At 30.2% G+C, this 17,073-nt stretch overlaps 1 protein-coding gene and 1 long non-coding RNA gene across 3 annotated transcripts in view; both read right to left on the minus strand.

Annotated features, from left to right (window-relative positions):
• Positions 1 to 1,530: 1,530 nt before the first annotated feature.
• Positions 1,531 to 10,101, minus strand: LOC142318276 (anaphase-promoting complex subunit CDC26-like). 2 transcript variants are annotated; one of them, XM_075354843.1, is made up of 2 exons: positions 9,865 to 10,101; positions 1,531 to 1,883 (listed from the first exon to the last, which is right to left on the minus strand). In XM_075354843.1, exon 2 carries the CDS (start codon positions 1,874 to 1,876, stop codon positions 1,667 to 1,669), a length of 210 nt encoding a protein of 69 aa, XP_075210958.1. In that variant the 5' UTR covers positions 1,877 to 1,883; positions 9,865 to 10,101; the 3' UTR covers positions 1,531 to 1,666. The 2 variants fall into 2 exon arrangements, with proteins under 2 accessions (XP_075210958.1, XP_075210957.1); XM_075354842.1 differs by lacking the exon at positions 9,865 to 10,101 and adding an exon at positions 9,702 to 9,858 and having other exon boundaries at positions 1,534 to 1,883.
• A 1,084-nt stretch (positions 10,102 to 11,185) lies between these two features.
• Positions 11,186 to 17,073, minus strand: part of LOC142330285 (uncharacterized) — a 64,283-nt gene continuing 58,395 nt past the window's right edge. The window contains exons 2-3 of the long non-coding RNA XR_012757750.1: positions 15,703 to 15,795; positions 11,186 to 11,371 (exon numbers count right to left, since the gene is read on the minus strand). This is a non-coding gene — a long non-coding RNA (uncharacterized LOC142330285). The remainder of the gene's footprint in view (positions 11,372 to 15,702; positions 15,796 to 17,073) is intronic.

The following is a 17,073-nucleotide window of genomic DNA, read 5'->3' on the forward strand; positions in this document are numbered from 1 at the left end:
CTCACACCTCACAGAATGTCTGAATGTATCGGAGGTTCCGGAGCACACGGGCAACTCGATTTTGCCGAGGAGACTGACGGGTTAACGGTCGCGCGCGCGTAGAAACATTCGGAGCCGCAACGCCTGTTTCTCAAACGCTTAAGCTTTTAAATTAAAATCTTGTTGAAGGTTTTAAGTCTTATTAGTGTTTTTAAATAAACCGTCTGCTCCGGAACCTCCGATACATTCAGACATGGTGTTCGTCTGTGAGGTGTGAGGCGGGATCTGGTTCCCAGATCCGGACAAGTATCCAGTACGCGATCATGCGGCGGTGGGGAGGGACGAGCTGTGTGCGGTATATAAGACCGCGCTTGTGGACCGTCGACCAGTCTGTTGTATGAATTTCCCCGGTCATAATTACCTCAGCCCTGGCCCCCGGTGGACATCGATGATCAGATCGCGCTTGAGCACGATCGTAGATACGAATCGGCCACAGAACATCATCATATACGTGCAGCTGATCGATCTGCGATCGGGGATTTTGCTGGCGATTTCGCTAGGACTGGGAACTGGCACAGCCTTGTGGGCGCCGCTGGTCTTGCAATCAAATACGGAGTGAAATCCGTTACCGGCGTATTATATCCACGAATGTCAGGCAGTCGTACAGCGGATACAGCTATGGCTGACGAACCTCCTGCAAAGGTAGCTAAAAAGGATGGCGCTGCCGCCACGGCCCGCAACTCTGCGACCGGAGGTACAGACTTCATCCACATGCCGGTCTCCAACTTCAAGACCGGCCGTCTGCGGTTCAATCATCCTCGCTTCATGTGGACGTGCGGCTACCAGTTTAAACATCTCACCGGCAAGACGCAATGGACAGAGGCCCGTGCGGCGTCCGGTAAACAGCCCGGCGTAGCTCCTACCTATAAGGACGTCGGGTACGTGACCACGCCGCTCGCATACATTCCTGTGGACATCATACCATGGTACCTGTCTCCGGCCGAATTCAACAACCTGCCTATAACGTCCGAAGTGAAACGTGTGCAGTGCAGTGTTAAACAGGTAGGCTTTCGTCTACCGTTCATTACAAATAGTGCGCAGTTAAGCAACGCTAACAGCGAACAATTTATGTTAGTTGGAAACTAACAATTTATGTTAGTTGTGCTCCGGAACCTCCGATACATTCAGACATGCTGTTCGTCTGTGAGGTCTGAGGCGGGATCTGGTTCCCAGATCCGGACAAGTATCCAATACGCGATCATGCGGCGGTGGGGAGGGACGAGCTGTGTGCGGTATAGCAATCTATTTAGCTATGGTACAGTAATATTAATACACACACAGCAGAAGTCAAAATTACTTTACTAGTACCTTTGGAGCATGACTGTAAACAACAGTAGTTCATTAATCTCCGAATATGCACCTCATCTTGTTGACTAGTAACTGTTCTTTATCAAGTAGAAAATTACTGTCAGCAAATACACTAACAAAGGAATAAAGGAACTGCAACTGGATAAGAAAGGCAGATTGTTTACAAAAAATAGTTTACTCAAAAGATAAGAGAATGCATAAAGTGAATAAAGAAAAAAATATTTAATATTATACGATTATTTAATAAATCATCAGTCATATCCTATTAACATTATTTATATATTAAAAAAAAAAAAGTTAAAATATTGAACTAAGAATTTCAAGTAGTTGGCCTAGGTTGTGGAGTGTATCCTATACGTTCATGTATTACTTCTTGTTTAGTCTTTTGTGGTGCATTATTTGTTGCCCAGGCTGGTGTGCTCTGACCAGTTCCAGCTCTCTGGTTGGCTTCAAATTCACGCCTAATCATGTTAAATTCATTTAGATCATCAAGTCTTAATTCAATACGAGTTGGACTTCTTCTGATCATGTTATAACTGTAATCATAAAAATAATCTTTTTATTAAAAAATATGCAACTAGTACAATCCATAAAAAATACATAAATAAAATAAAATTTCTAGCTGCGTTCCATAATAAATAAATCCAGATAAAATGTTAATTACCGATTTTTATTTTTTGTTGAGAGACAAACTGCAATTATTATAATTTACTAACAAATGCCACCACCATAAACAAACTTCACTCAACTTTGTTTTACTAAGATGATCAATGGGAAATAGTTTATTCAACTTTGGATATTGACATTTTATACATTTTTTATGGACGTCAATTTCCAAGATGCAACTCATACATTTCAAGTGTTGAAGAGCTATTAGATTGTAAAAATGTAGTTCACTCTTATCCAGAACTACTAACACTTTTATTTGGTACTTCTTTAAAATTTCAATTCAAACTTAATTATTGAAAAGTTACCAATTAAGAACTGACAAGTTATATTCAATTAAATTAAAATAATTTAATTCATATCTAATTTTAATTTAAAGGTATTTCATACTTTTAATATTGATGGTGAATAAATGTTAAATGTCTAAAAAAGTATGGACTTAAAATCATATGAACTAACTATTTGATTAAATTAGGTATGGACTAAGAACTGATTACAGATAGGCTTGTTCAACTATTTTTTGACATACTACTGCAATATGATTAGTTTTTGTTCTGTTCTCTAATTAATCTATTGATAACACAAATAAAAACCTAAGTCTTATTTCACTTTCAGTTACTAATTTTTACACAAGTATTTTTAAGTACTTAATCATTTTTTACTGTATTCCATAATTTGTTTTTTGAATTTAAATCTTATTTTATCGTAAATATTTTTTTTTTATTTGTGAGGGACTCAGCTTTGACTTTTATTTAACTGTTAACTGCATTTTTATCTATCCATGATAAAAGGAGTTTCATGGAATAACTTTTAAATAAGTTCAGTACACCTTTTGAAGGTAAAATAAGCAGAACTTTACCCAGCTTTCAGTTTAAATTAAACTTCTTTAGAAACTGTTAGAAGTGTACTGTTGTGAGAAGTGTAGTGTTACGCATAGGTGTTTAGATTTTAAAGATGATTTTAAAGATGGTGTTTATGTAATTAAGATGAGTTAATCATGTAGATGAATGTGTTGAGCACACATTAAAAAGTATAATTTAAATTCATTTAAATTAGGTCTGTTCATTCAGAATGTAGCTTTTATAAACATAAGTTTTCTAACTGTTGTTAATGTTTGTGCATGTGTAACTTGTTTCAACAAGATGGTTTGCAAAGTGGATTAAGTTGTGAGAAAAGTGCTTTCACGTATTCTTTGTAATGTGAAAAGTTGCAGTCTTTTGTTTTATACAGTATTAATTAGTATTACAGCAGCCAATTATATAGACAACAAATAAACAAAATTTGTTTGTTTACATGAATCTTTATTGACAATGTCTATTTTGCCTTATAATTGTGAGGAGTAATACATTGTAATTGTTGTTAGAAGTAAGTAAGTGCTTAAGTAGTTTTTAACATTTATCTAACAATGATTTTTGTTCAGAAATTTCTATAAGAGTTTGTTAGCATTTCTGTTGTACTGACTGGCTTCAGTAAAATATTTTTTTGTGTAGTTCAGACTGGTGATCTTTGTATGAAAGGGTGGATAGTGGTTAGTCTGTGTAGGCTGGTTCTGAATGCTGAAAGTTTATAATGCATGGTATGCATTATATACTTGAATGCGCAACAGTAGTTAAAGCTGATTTATGATATAATAAAAGCAGAAAATTTCCAAAAATACATGTTCAGAAATGTTTTATTTTTTTGACACGTGTAGCACAATATTTTGTCCTGATTTCTGCTCTAAGAGTAAAATACAAACATACTAAAATAAATTATTTTTTTATTTAGATCGATACATAATAATAATTCACAAAAATTTAATTGGTATTATTTAAATGGTTTAACTAGTATTATTTCAAGATTTATAGACAAAGTAATGTTATTTTTATAAAAGAAAATCTTCTACTGTATTGCATAAATTAGTGGGAAGTTTTTTAAAATTTTGATAATTTATTAAAAATGACAATGGGTACACAATAAAACCCTTTCTCATAAACCAATGTATTGTGGAGAGTCATATGAAATAGTTTTCTTACGTGATTCGGTAAAAGTGACTTGATATATTTTAGGAATAAGCAAGTTTTCTTTTTAGCAAAGATAGCAGTGGGATAAGTAGAATATTTAATTTTCTAAATATCAATCAACATGATTCATACTTATGGGTGCCAAACAACGATCTGAGACCTAATTTACAATCTTCAAAACTTATTCTGACTTTTTGAGGATACCCCATGGTAAATCAACTTTAGACAAGAATGTAAGCATAATAAATATTTAATAATGACGATAAGCTTATCTTATTATTAATGCGCAAAACATTATGGTTTGAATATGCTTCAAAGGAAATCAATTTGATCATCTCAACAGAACTTTCATGTAATAAAACACCCCAAAATCTGACTTTAAAGGGAACAGAAGTACTATCTTTATCATTAATGGGAATTCTATTCACGTGATCAGCAATTTAACATTTACCTGAGAAGTAAAATACAATGGTTTTATCTATATTTCAGGTTAGATGATTACAATCCATCCAGTGAACAATTTTTTGAACTGTAATCCTAGAAGAATATTCAATTCCTTTTAAATAATTATCTTCAGATATACATTTGTCATGTAAGAAGGTAACAATGAATGGTTTAAGATTTTGAGGCAGGTCGTTGAAAAACAATAACAAGTGATAGAGACTTTTTTTGTGGCATTCCATGTTCTATATCTTAAAGGATAATTTATTAAACTAAACTAAATTAAATTAAAATGGATCTAAACCTTACATGTGTATTTTTATCAAAAGATAGCTTTCAACTGCTTCTGTTTATGACAGGTAAGTTATGATTTTAATCAGTTATAAGGAGCTTCTATGAAGCTGTAGCTATTTCATTTTTTCATCATTATCAAAAACGTGGAACTAAATTGAAATACTTTACTGCAACCACAAAAATTGAAAAATAAATTTTTTTGCTATCTACCCAATTTAAAATATTTTCCAAAAGTGAGAACCAGATGTCTCTGTAGACTTTTTTTTTAAAAACATGCTGAATGTTTGCTAATATGTTATGTTTTTCAAGAAATACTAAAAATCTATTTTTCATAACTTTTTCAAATACACTAGAAAATACAGACAATAATGAAATTAGGCTATAATTTTGTAAAATTAGGTATGAACCTACCTTAGCAAGGGAAAAACATTGCAAATATTATTACAGAGACTCTTGTTAAAAGAAACAATACATTATATAATTTTCTACGAGGAACAGTAATAGCATCTACGACTTCATTTAAAATATTGCAAGGAATTTCATCAATACCCACTGAATCTAATGAGATCCAAATTAAGGACCCATTTGGACATTTTATAAAGTGTTTAACATGAAGTATAATTTCTGAGAAAACTGTTTCAAAGCCCAAAAATTAGAATCAAAAAATTCTTTTTAAGGTTTTCTGCAAATTAATTTTGTTAAACTGCCAATAAATAAATAAATATTTCTGATAAATTTTGTAACAAATTTAGTTTTGAGGGATTTTGTGTAAATATATACAAACACAACTCTGAGAAACCTGTCTTCAATTCACAACAAAACAAATTAAAACGTGGCAAAAATAATAATTTTAAACAGAAAAAAATTTTCAAAAGGCTGAAAGAAATAATAACTACAAATTAAAAAAAAACTTCTAAAAAAAATTTAATTATCTGAGTTTTTTTTTGTTTCATAAATTGGCAAGTAACAGCTGATCAACAATATCATTTTACGTACTATATATGAATAATTTTATTTGTGGTTTTGAGTTAGTATTTAAGTTAACAATTTAAACAAATTGTTTAATCAGCTCATATATGTGTGGGAGTCAGTATGAAATTGGATCTATTTGGAAAGTTAATGGACATGCTATTAATTCATGGTATAGTAAATAATAATGATATGGTTGAGGTTTGAAAATAAAAACGTTCAGATTGAAGATCATAAAACTTTCAAAACTGTGGAAAGATGTCTCCAGGAAACTGTATCCTGAAACCAAAAATATTGACCAAATTGACTAATGTTGGTATTGACAGTATGGTATGTCTTGACATTGTAACTGTTTTTTTTTGCCTATACCCTTTGGTGGGCAATTAATTGTCAGGTGAAAACATTTTCTTATAAGCTGTGAAATATAAATTTTTAACTAGTATCTTTTTTCTTGTATAACATTTGTGGATTGTTAATACAAACTACACCATGAGGGCATAAGAGCACTGGCAATAAATCCATTTTTGCAAACCATCTCATTGAAACAAGTCATGTATAAGCAAATATTAATAACAAAATACAAAACTAAACATACTTAAGCAACTCAAAATATATAAAAACATAAAAAGTAACAATCTAATAACTAAAAAACATAAATCATACATGCTCCATAAAGATTTTTCAAATCTAACCAATCACCCAACCAGTAACACAAATTCAGCACTAAGTGGCTGTCTCTGAAAAAGCCTTATTTAGAGAAAAGTCTTTCTCAGACTTGGATAAAATAATTCTTACCTTAAACATGTATTTGGATGTAAAACATATGTTTGGATGTTTTGAATATTAAAAAAAAACCATTCGTGTTTTAAAAAAACATGTTTTTGGAATTCTTATCTTAAAAGAGGTGAAAAATAATTAACTAAACACCATTTCTGTATTTTTAAGCAGGAACCAAAATGAATGATTTTATAAATTTTTTATTTTACAAAATAAGTATTATATATTATTAAATGTAAGTAAATATTTTAAATATAAATAAACATTAGTGCTAAGATAAAAACTGCTAAAAGTAACTCCCACACCACATCAAAATTATCTACAAAGTTTTAATGATTTTCTATTTAAATAAGCTTTTTGATTTTGATGATTTAAATAAACAACAATTTGGATACAATATTAACTGACGTAATACTGCAAAGGTCTTCCTTAAAAAATACATCACCTAAAATCCATATAATAAAATAAAACAGAATTAAACAATTTGTCAATTTTGGCCCTATCATCACTGAATATATCATAAACACCAAGTGTTGGTTTCGATTTCACATGTTAAATAAAGCAACAATCTATTAGATAGCAATGAACTGTTATATAGCAGCTATCTAGGTGATATGTTGCTGTATCATTAGATAACATGAAAATTCATTTGTCAATCTTTTGTGCCCCATATACATCTGGCAAAGGGCAATATTTTAATAGTAACTAGCCTACTGACAATTTGCATGACATTATTAATCTCATAAAGCTTACTCTCACAATGCTTTTTTATTGGTAGAGAAATTAAAACCTATTTCAAGAAAGTTAAAGGTAGAACAAACCTTAAATAAATCAAAGAGAATCTACTATGAACAACATTTTAAGAGTGGGAATAATAGGGATGAATATGTTTGAATAAATATAGTTAAAATGTTTGGAGACTTTCGTAAAAGAATTTTTAATAAATTTAAATTTCAAATAGGATTTTGGATACTGCTCACCTATCACTATTCAACAATGAAGTTTCTAAAGTGACAATTTCTTTTTACAAATTAATAAATCAAAAATTGGTAACATCTGTTTACTTTCAGTTTCACAGGTAAATTAATGTTTTTTGCTCACTTGGTTTAATTTCTTTTATATATTGTTATTTTTCATATACATAGTTATTTGGGAGAAGAATGTCACATCTTGAGAAACCTCATTTTTCAGAAGCATTTAAAAATTTCATTCATTGTTACGTATCGTCTAACAGTTCAGTTTCATATAACAAGAAGGGGTTAATAAAAACCCATTTTTAGTTATGAAATTCTTCTAGAAAATATTTTTTCAATTAAGGATTTTTAACAGTAATAATAATCAATTAGCCATGCTAATACATTATTTTTTGATTCTTTACTGAAATTCAAAATTATAATAAATTTTTTCTTTATTTTTCAAGGATTTTATTTATCCAATATTTTCATTTATTCTCAAAGACTAATAAATCGATTTAATAGAAATATAACAAAATAATTGTAAAACAATAATAATTTTGGAAAATAGTTCAATAACAACAAAAATGACAATTTCATTGGTCATTACAAAACTACTAAAAACTATTTTATGGAATAAAACACATAATAATGTCTTTGGACATAAAACTTTTAACAGATTGTTTTTATTATGAAAAAATGACACTATTTATTCTATTTAACAAGAATAGAATCAATAGTGTCAAAAACAATGATCAATTTTTGGGCTAATACAAATCTAATGATATTCTATTAGCTACAATAAAAAATAAAAAATAATTATCAAGGAATATAAAAGTGAGAAACTATAGGGTTAATACAAATGTGTCATTGTGGTTTTTTAAATAATTATTAATAAAAAAATTGTTAATGAAAGGACTTTTATACGAAAATAATCCATGGCAGCTTAATAAAGTACTATGATTATTTGTACTAATAACAATTAAACCTACAGGAGGCTAATGACTGTTAAACTATTATATGAGTGAAATTTTACTCTGACTGTCCAGTTAAAAATTAGATAATTTACCTGACATGACTTAAATCTATTTCAACCATCATCATCGAAATATACCTGACTAATGTTTTATAATCTAGTGCCCAAAGAGGTAGTATATTTGTTTTGAGTTTCACTAGAAAGGTGATTTACATCATAGTTTTATCTCTGATGTGCATTATAAACTACTACATTAATGAATTATATTTAAGAATATACCCTTGCTCAACAAATTGTAACAAAACCTTGATTCTTTTCTACAGTTACGTTTAACTTTCTTTTTATAAATTTCCCAGCAATTTCTATTTACTCTCTAATATAGATGTCTGTAAATTCACTCTCTGCATAATATGATGTTTTATAAAAAAGTGTAATGAAACTGTTTATCAACTTTTATATCATTTAATTTCATCTTTGTAAAACTAGCTTTTGACTGCAATCTTTAACATCAAAGAAATGTATGAAAGCTAATTCTGTAACCTAAAAAGATTCACCAGTTTTTCACTGTTGTAATGGGTGAAAAAATGAGTCAGGGTATAAAAAGGACCTCACTTAACACGATGTTTAGAATGGAAACGAGGTGTAACCTCACATTGTACATTTACGAGTAAAGAATTTGAATTATTCAATTTAACTACAGTGTGTAAATACATTGTTAACAAACTGATCCTTCTGCTGACCATTGCAGTTTCAGATTAAAAAAAATGATATATATTGTACAACAATGTCATTGAAGATGGCCACAAGGGCAACTAAAAGCATTACAGTGTAAATAAATTTGATTTGTCATAAAAATTAACAGTTTTGCATATTTGTAACTCTTTCAACAACTTTAATCACAGAAAAAGGAACGATATTAAGCAGTGGATAGTAATTCTGAACTAAACGTTACACAATTTTAATACAACTTTAATTCAATAACTGTAAACGATTTGGTACATATGAACTATACAAATTAATTTAACCTTACAATCAGAATATTAAATTCTGCTGGCTCAATAACAACACAATGTTATTAGGAAATATGTACTGTCACAGTGGACCTAATATTTCTCATCTGCCCGACCTTCACTTCGATGCTGCGGTATAGTGTAAAAGTTAGCTTACAACTGTAAAATATTTAGTATTTACATAATAACTAACACATTAATTCAACACAAAATAAAACATAATGTACAGTTTTCAAAAGACCAATTTTCTAATGATGTCACTTACCACGGTTTTGTTTATAATTTTAACAAAAATTAACCTCACAATCGAAACTAATTCATTGAAAAATAAGACAAGTTAATAAAATGTATTATTAGTGTAATGATGTGTTAATTTTCATAAATTTATTTAACTGAAACAATAATAACAATAAACAAAATTATACCACCTTTTATCACAATCGACTATAACAGAATCGATATTTGGTTACTGAAGAGTAATGGCGTTCAAAACAACCATGGCTTCATTATAAAAATTATCATTAACAAACTATCAGATTATATCTATGCAGTTCCATAAAAGCTATTATTTTTTTTTCTTATAAACTGAATTACTATAACTAAATTTAGTTTCGAACTTTTAGTTAAGTCACTAAAGAACGTATCACCAAGAATAAACGATTCTCTAATTAATGACAACAGCGGTATTTACAACTATAAATAACTAGCTAAAATATTTTTATTTCGATGAGTATAAAATTATATATATCAATTAAGAATGCATTTGTGATTAATTGTATAATTAATTATACACGAATTACCTATCAAAATAACTGAATACATAATTACATATGTAAATCTAAACAGAATTTTCAGCCTAAATTATATGTTTTATGGAACGAAAAATGGTGTTTTAGAGTCCATTATCTACAAAATTTTGTGGGAAATATATAAAGTTGTGATTTTATTTTAAAAACCTGATGTTGAAAAATACTAAAATGCAAGTAATCGTTTTATTTTATATTAAAAAAATGTAACCAATTTTCAATGTTGAGTTAATCATTAAACAAATTTAATAAACAAATTTTTTAGTGTTTAAATGATTGTAATTTTATTTTCATACAGAATTTATTTGGCTTTTTTAATATTAAAAGCAAAGAAAATTTCTGTAGGAGTCAAGAAATCTTGTAGATGTAGATCATCACAATATAGATTCCTAATAATGTTCTCATCTCAGAAACTGAAACTTTTCATTCAGGATTTGATTTTTGCTGAGCATATTGTATAATTTCAGAGGTAATGTAATCGAACAGATTAACTGGGAATAAAAATTTGAAAATTTCATGAGGAGTATCCCCATCAATTCATCAGTACGTTTGAACTTAGTAGGATTTCCAGAATATTCATTGTCTCTTCCTGGAAACCAAACCAAAGTTCAGGCCTTTCTGGACATGATTTTGATTTGCTTATTTTTTGATTAACTGGAGGTATATCAAACATTCAATTATTTGATATTTTTTAGTAACTAGCAGAAGTTATTTTTTCTTTGATTGACGAACAATCTATGTTCTGTCAATGTAATTTCCTTTCTGGTCTGATGATATATAAGAATGGTCTTTGATTACTGCACTAAGAATTTGCTTGTTGCTTGACCCAGGTGAAAAAAATTTTGTATTTGTAATGGCATCAATGCAGCTGCAGTGTTTAGCATTTGCTGACTTGATCGAGCCTCATTATGTTCTAATTTTAACATTACTTTTACCTCTTCAGTTGCTTGCTTCAGCTACTCATAATCTAAATCAAGTTTATTATATTCCAGGATCCTTTGATATCGTTTTTTCTTCTATATCTAATGGTTGTGTTTCTTCATTATCTTCATCTAAATCACTGCAATCTGAATCAGATGGCACGTCAAATGTGCAGATCTGCTATTTCATCATCTGTCATACTATCACCCTGAAACAGAAGTGAAAGCAAATATTATAGTAAATTTGCTTTTTAATGCAGAAAACGTGCTATAAATGATTAATTAAATTTTGTCTTTTTTCCTGAAAATATAAAAAAAAAAAAATATAACCTCAAAATTTTGACTGGTACCTAGAAGATATGATGGCATCAGTTGAAGCCAGTTGAAGTTTACATATAAACAATACCTAACAAGATGTAGGTAATAAATTTAAATACATAAATAGCTAGTAAATAAATCTAAATTAACAATAAAATAATTTTACTCGCCATTTGAATATATCTGTTCAGTAGAATTTGATATGGAAAATTCAACTTCAGCACTACAGACATAACCTAGAATGATCGACAGAAATGGTTATAAATTAGAAATAAGGATTTAAGCCTGAACTGTGGTGATCACTTTTTTAACTACCATTAGCATCAATTGTTACTAGATGCAGGTAAGGAACATGAATTTGAATACTAGATCATGGATACCAGTGTTCTTTGATGGTTGGGTTTCAATTAATCACATATCTCAGAAATGGTCGACTTGAGACTGTACAAGACTACATTTCATTTACATTCATATTAATCGTCCTCATTCATCTTTTGAAGTAATACCTTGCGATGGTTCTGGAGGCTAAACAGAACAAGAAGGTAAAGAAGATGAACAGTTGAGGTTACAACAGCTGATGTCAGAATAATATCTGACATCAAATAATGCCACTATGCTTAAAGAGCTTAATGTTAAATATACATATGCATATTATACACAATTTATTAATAACATAACACTATTGTTATTGTACTAACATACTAACAAGTTTTCTATATCAGACGTTTACATTTCTATCATATAATTATTGAAGACATAATTAAAAGGACAGGAGTTTATTGATTTTCTATTACAGTATTCTTTTTCTTTATGATATCCAACGATTCTGAGAAGTTCTTCAAAATCTTTAAATCTTTTGCCAACAGTAGTGCTTGTTATCATCTTCAGCATTTTCTTTTAGTTCTTTTAAAAGTACTACCACTATTTGCACTTCGGTTAAACCAGTCTTTATACCACAACTTTCTTTTATTTTTTGGTTTGCAGTCATGTATAGTAAACAAATTATCAATAAAATAGATAGCCATTTTTTTGTTTTCATATTTCATGAGTCTCTCTCTATGAATCATGAGACCTTGCCATTGGTGAGGGGGCTTGAGTGCTCAGTGATACAGAGTAACTGAACCGAAGGTGCAAACATATCGGAGAGGTATCTGTTGAGAACCAGACTAAGGAATGATTCCTGAAAGAGGGCAGCAGCTCTTTCAGTAGTTGTTAAGGGCGTAGGTCAGGACGACTTAAACGGCCATATCAACATCACTCAGTCCGTTGAGTACTGCGCAGCTGAAAGCAATGGAAAACTACAGCTGCTTTTTTTCCAAGAAAATGTAGCTCTCTGCATTTTCATATAGCAATGATGGAGGAGCCTTCCTTGGTAAAATATTTCGGAGATAAACTAGTCCCCCGTTCGGATCTCCGGGTGGGGACTACTAAGGAAGGGGTCACCAGAAAATTAAAAAATAACATTCTACGAGTCGGAGTGTGGAATGTTAGAAGTTTGAAATAGGTTGGTAGCTAAGAAAATTTAAAGAGAGAAATGGATAGGATAAATGTAGATGTAGTGGGAATTAGTGAGGTTCGGTGGGAAGAGGAAAACTACTTTTGGTTAGGTGATTTTAGAATAATTAACTCAGCTTCAAATAATGGACAGGCAGGAGTAGGTTTCGTAATGAACATGAAGATAGGGAAGAGTAGAGTATTTCAAAATGAATAGCGATAGAAGCATTGTAATAAGGATACAATCAAAACCTAAACCGACAACGATTGTTAACATCTATATGCCTACAAGCGCCCATGATGATGATGAGGTACTGTGTGTATACGAAGGAATTGATGAAGCAATTAAACACACAAAAGGAGATGAAAATTTAATAATAGTTGGAGATTGGAATGCAAGCATTGGAAAGGGCAAGGAAGGAAATATAGTGGGTGAATACGGGCTGGGCGAAAGGAATGAAAGAGGGGGCCGACTTATAGAGTTTTGCACAAAGTATAATTTAGTAATTGCTAACATCCAATTTAAAATCATAATAGAAGAATACACTTGAAAAAAGCCAGGTGATACTGCAAGGTATCAGATAGATTGTATCATGGTTAAGCAAAGATTTAGGAGTCAACTCGTTGACTGCAAAACTTACCCTGGAGCAGATATTGATAGCGACCATAATTTGGTGATAATGAAATGTAAATTGGGATTTAAAAACCTGAAGAAAAGGTGCAGATGAATCTGTGGAATTTAGAGAAGCTTGAGGAAGAGGAGGTAAAGAAGATTTTTGAGGAGGATATCGCAAGAGGTCTGAGTAAAAAAGATAAGGTAGAAAATGTAGAAAAAGAATGGGAGAATGTTAAAAAGGAAATTATTAAATCAGCAGAAGCAAACTTATAGGAACAAAGAGAACTGGTAGAAAACCTTGGGTTTCAGACGATATATTGCAGCTGATGGATAAACGTAGAAAATATAAGAATGCTAGTGATGAAGAAAGTAAAAGGAACTACCGGCAATTAAGAAATGCTATAAACAGGAAGTGCAAACTAGCGAAAGAAGAGTGGATTAAAGAAAATTGTTCAGAAGGGGTAAGAGAAATGAACATTGGTAAAATAGACGGAGCATACAGGAAAGTTAAGGAAAATTGTGGGGTATATAAATTAAAATCTAATAATGTGTTAAACAAAGATGGTACACCAATATGTAATACGAAAGGTAAAGTCGATAGATGGGTGGAATATATTGAAGAGTTATATGGAGGAAATGAATTAGAAAATGTTGTTATAGAGGAAGACCAATTTGGTTTCAGGAAAAGTATAGGGACAAGGGACGCAATTTTAGGCCTCAGATTAATAGTAGAAGGAAGATTAAAGAAAAACAAACCAACATACTTGGCATTTATAGACCTACAAAAGGAATTTCATAACGTTGACTGGAATAAAATATTCAGCATTTAGAAAAAATTAAGGTTCAAATACGGAGATAGAAGAACAATTGCTAACATTTATAGAAACCAAACAGCAACAGTAATAATTGAACATAAGAAAGAAGCCATAATAAGAAAGGGAGCCTGACAAGGATGTTCCCTATCCCCGTTACTTTTTAATCTTTACATGGAACTAGCAGTTAATGATGTTAAAGAACAATTTAGATTCGAAGTAACAGTACAAGGTGAAAAGATAAAGATGCTACGATTTTCTGATGATATAGTAATTCTAGGTGAGAGTAAAAGGGATTTAGAAGAAACAATGAATGGCAATGGATGAAGTCCTACGCAAGAACTACAGCATGAAAATAAACAAGAACAAAACAAAAGTAATGAAATGTAGTAGAAATAACAAAGATGGACCACTGAATGTGAAAATAGGAGGAGAAAAGATTATGAAGGTAGAAGAATTTTGTTATTTGGGAAGTAGAATTACTAAAGATGGACGAAGCAGGAGCGATATAAAATGCCGAATAGCACAAGCTAAACGAGCCTTCAGTAAGAAATATAATTTCTTACTGCATTTGGAAGCATTTGGAAAAATATAGTTAAAAGAAGAGACAGACTTATAGGCCACATACTAAGGCATCCTGGAATAGTCGCTTTGATATTGGAAGGACAGGTAGAAGGAAAACATTGTGTAGGCTGGCCACGTTTGGAATATGTAAAACAAATTGTTAGGGATGTAGGATGTAGAGGGTATACTGAAATGGAACGACTACCACTGGATAGGGATTCTTGGAGAGCTGCATCAAACCAGTCAAATGACTGAAGACAAAAAAAAAATTAAATTATGCATTTTTGATCACCTGACATCTATTGAATTGGTTTAAAAATTGCAGAAGCTTAAGCATCCTTCATACCAGTTAAATAAACCTTTTGAAGTAATTTTGAAGAATAAATAAAGATGAAATTGGATTACTTCTGAAGATTAATTACTTTAATTTTTACTTCTGAATCATAGAAAGTCATAGAAGGTAAAAAAATAGAATGGGTCATTAGTATATTAAAAATAATGTCAGTTTTTTAATAAATAAAGCAGAAACTTCTAGAGGTTTTTGTTGTTACTGACAATCAGTTTTTTTTAGAAAAAAGTAAATAAAAAAATGAAATAATAAATAAATAAAATGCCCATGTAATATACAGTAATGCATAAACTATAATATTATTTTTCTAAATTGAAATGACATTTTTAAATATCTACAAATTAACGCCTGTTAAAAAAAAGTGGATTAGAGTAATTATTATAATACCTATTAAATGATGAATCATTTTGATTTTCAGCTTAAGTCGATGCAGCGTTTACCACAGCATTTTCATCAAGTGAATCTCGTTCAGACGCTTGACTGAAACATAAAGCTGTATTCTGTGTTACATTACCCAATACAAACATGGCATGCGAATAAAAAAAAAATAATAGATAATTTTGTTTTATAGTAATGTGTCCTGTAAAGTAGATGATTCTGAACAGAACTTACAGTTAAAACATATCAGTCAGGTGTGGTTTCTGATAGCTATCAGATCCTTATAACTTATGCTACAATATTACTGCACTATAGATTCTTTAAGAATACTGTTCAATTTTATCAAAGAGTGATGATAAACATTTCCTTTTCCTTGGGTATTTTGAAATGATAACATACAGAATAAAGATTGTTTCAATATATTCCCATGTCTTAAATTCTTTAGAACAGAAGTTGTTTTGGTTATTATTTCCTTTTTTTAATATGAAATCAAAGCCACTTGAATATAAATGGTTAATTGTAAACAGTAAATTGAGTTGCATACAGGGTTCAAATATCACCTGCACTATGGAGGGTTTAGTATAATGATAATTGGCTCAGTGTCAAAAGCAACGGGATATCAATTCATTCTTCACTTTCTCTAGTAACCCTGATATAGCATTATTATTATTTTTGACAATGAATAAAGCAATTTTTACAGATTAACTGGTTTCCCATAACTGATCAACAACAATTATGCCATTCAATGTGCATACATGAAGGGGTCTTTCAGTAATTTTTCAATAAACCTTGTAAAAGGTAGAAGCAAATTATTTAAATTCAATTAATAACATGTCACATAATAATATAAGTTATTAGTTAGCAAACTGATCAAACATTTTGAAAAATAGTAGTAACAAAAATTTGAAAAACTGTATTTTTAAGAAATGATAACCGACATGTATTATCTGTCATTCTTTTTTTTTTACAAGTGTAAAATTAATTAAATGTTAACCCTTTTTTGCTATTTTCTTATTTTGCATATTTAGTTAACAAATGTGAATAAATTTTCAAGTAATTTATTGATTTCCTTCAAATTTCTGTGGTCATGTCAATTCATCTGAACTTCATTAGTTAATTCATTAGTTGTTAGTATTTAACAGTTTTTTTTTGTGTATGGAGAATTCTTTTGCTTTACTTAACATACAGTTCTGAGATTACTGTTCAAAAAAGGAAATGTATGTTCAGGATTTCTTGGGTCATTCAGTTTGTGAAGTACTAATATTGTAAGATATAAGATAAATGGAAGAGTCTGTAAAAAGTATGTAAGATTAAAAAAGATTACCATATATTACACATCAACAGAGATTACAAAATAAAATATTTTGAACCACAATTTTG

The sequence above is a fragment of the Lycorma delicatula genome, chromosome 1 (genome assembly GCF_047948215.1).
Source record: "Lycorma delicatula isolate Av1 chromosome 1, ASM4794821v1, whole genome shotgun sequence".
In the NCBI taxonomy this organism is placed as follows: Eukaryota; Metazoa; Arthropoda; class Insecta; order Hemiptera; family Fulgoridae; genus Lycorma; species Lycorma delicatula.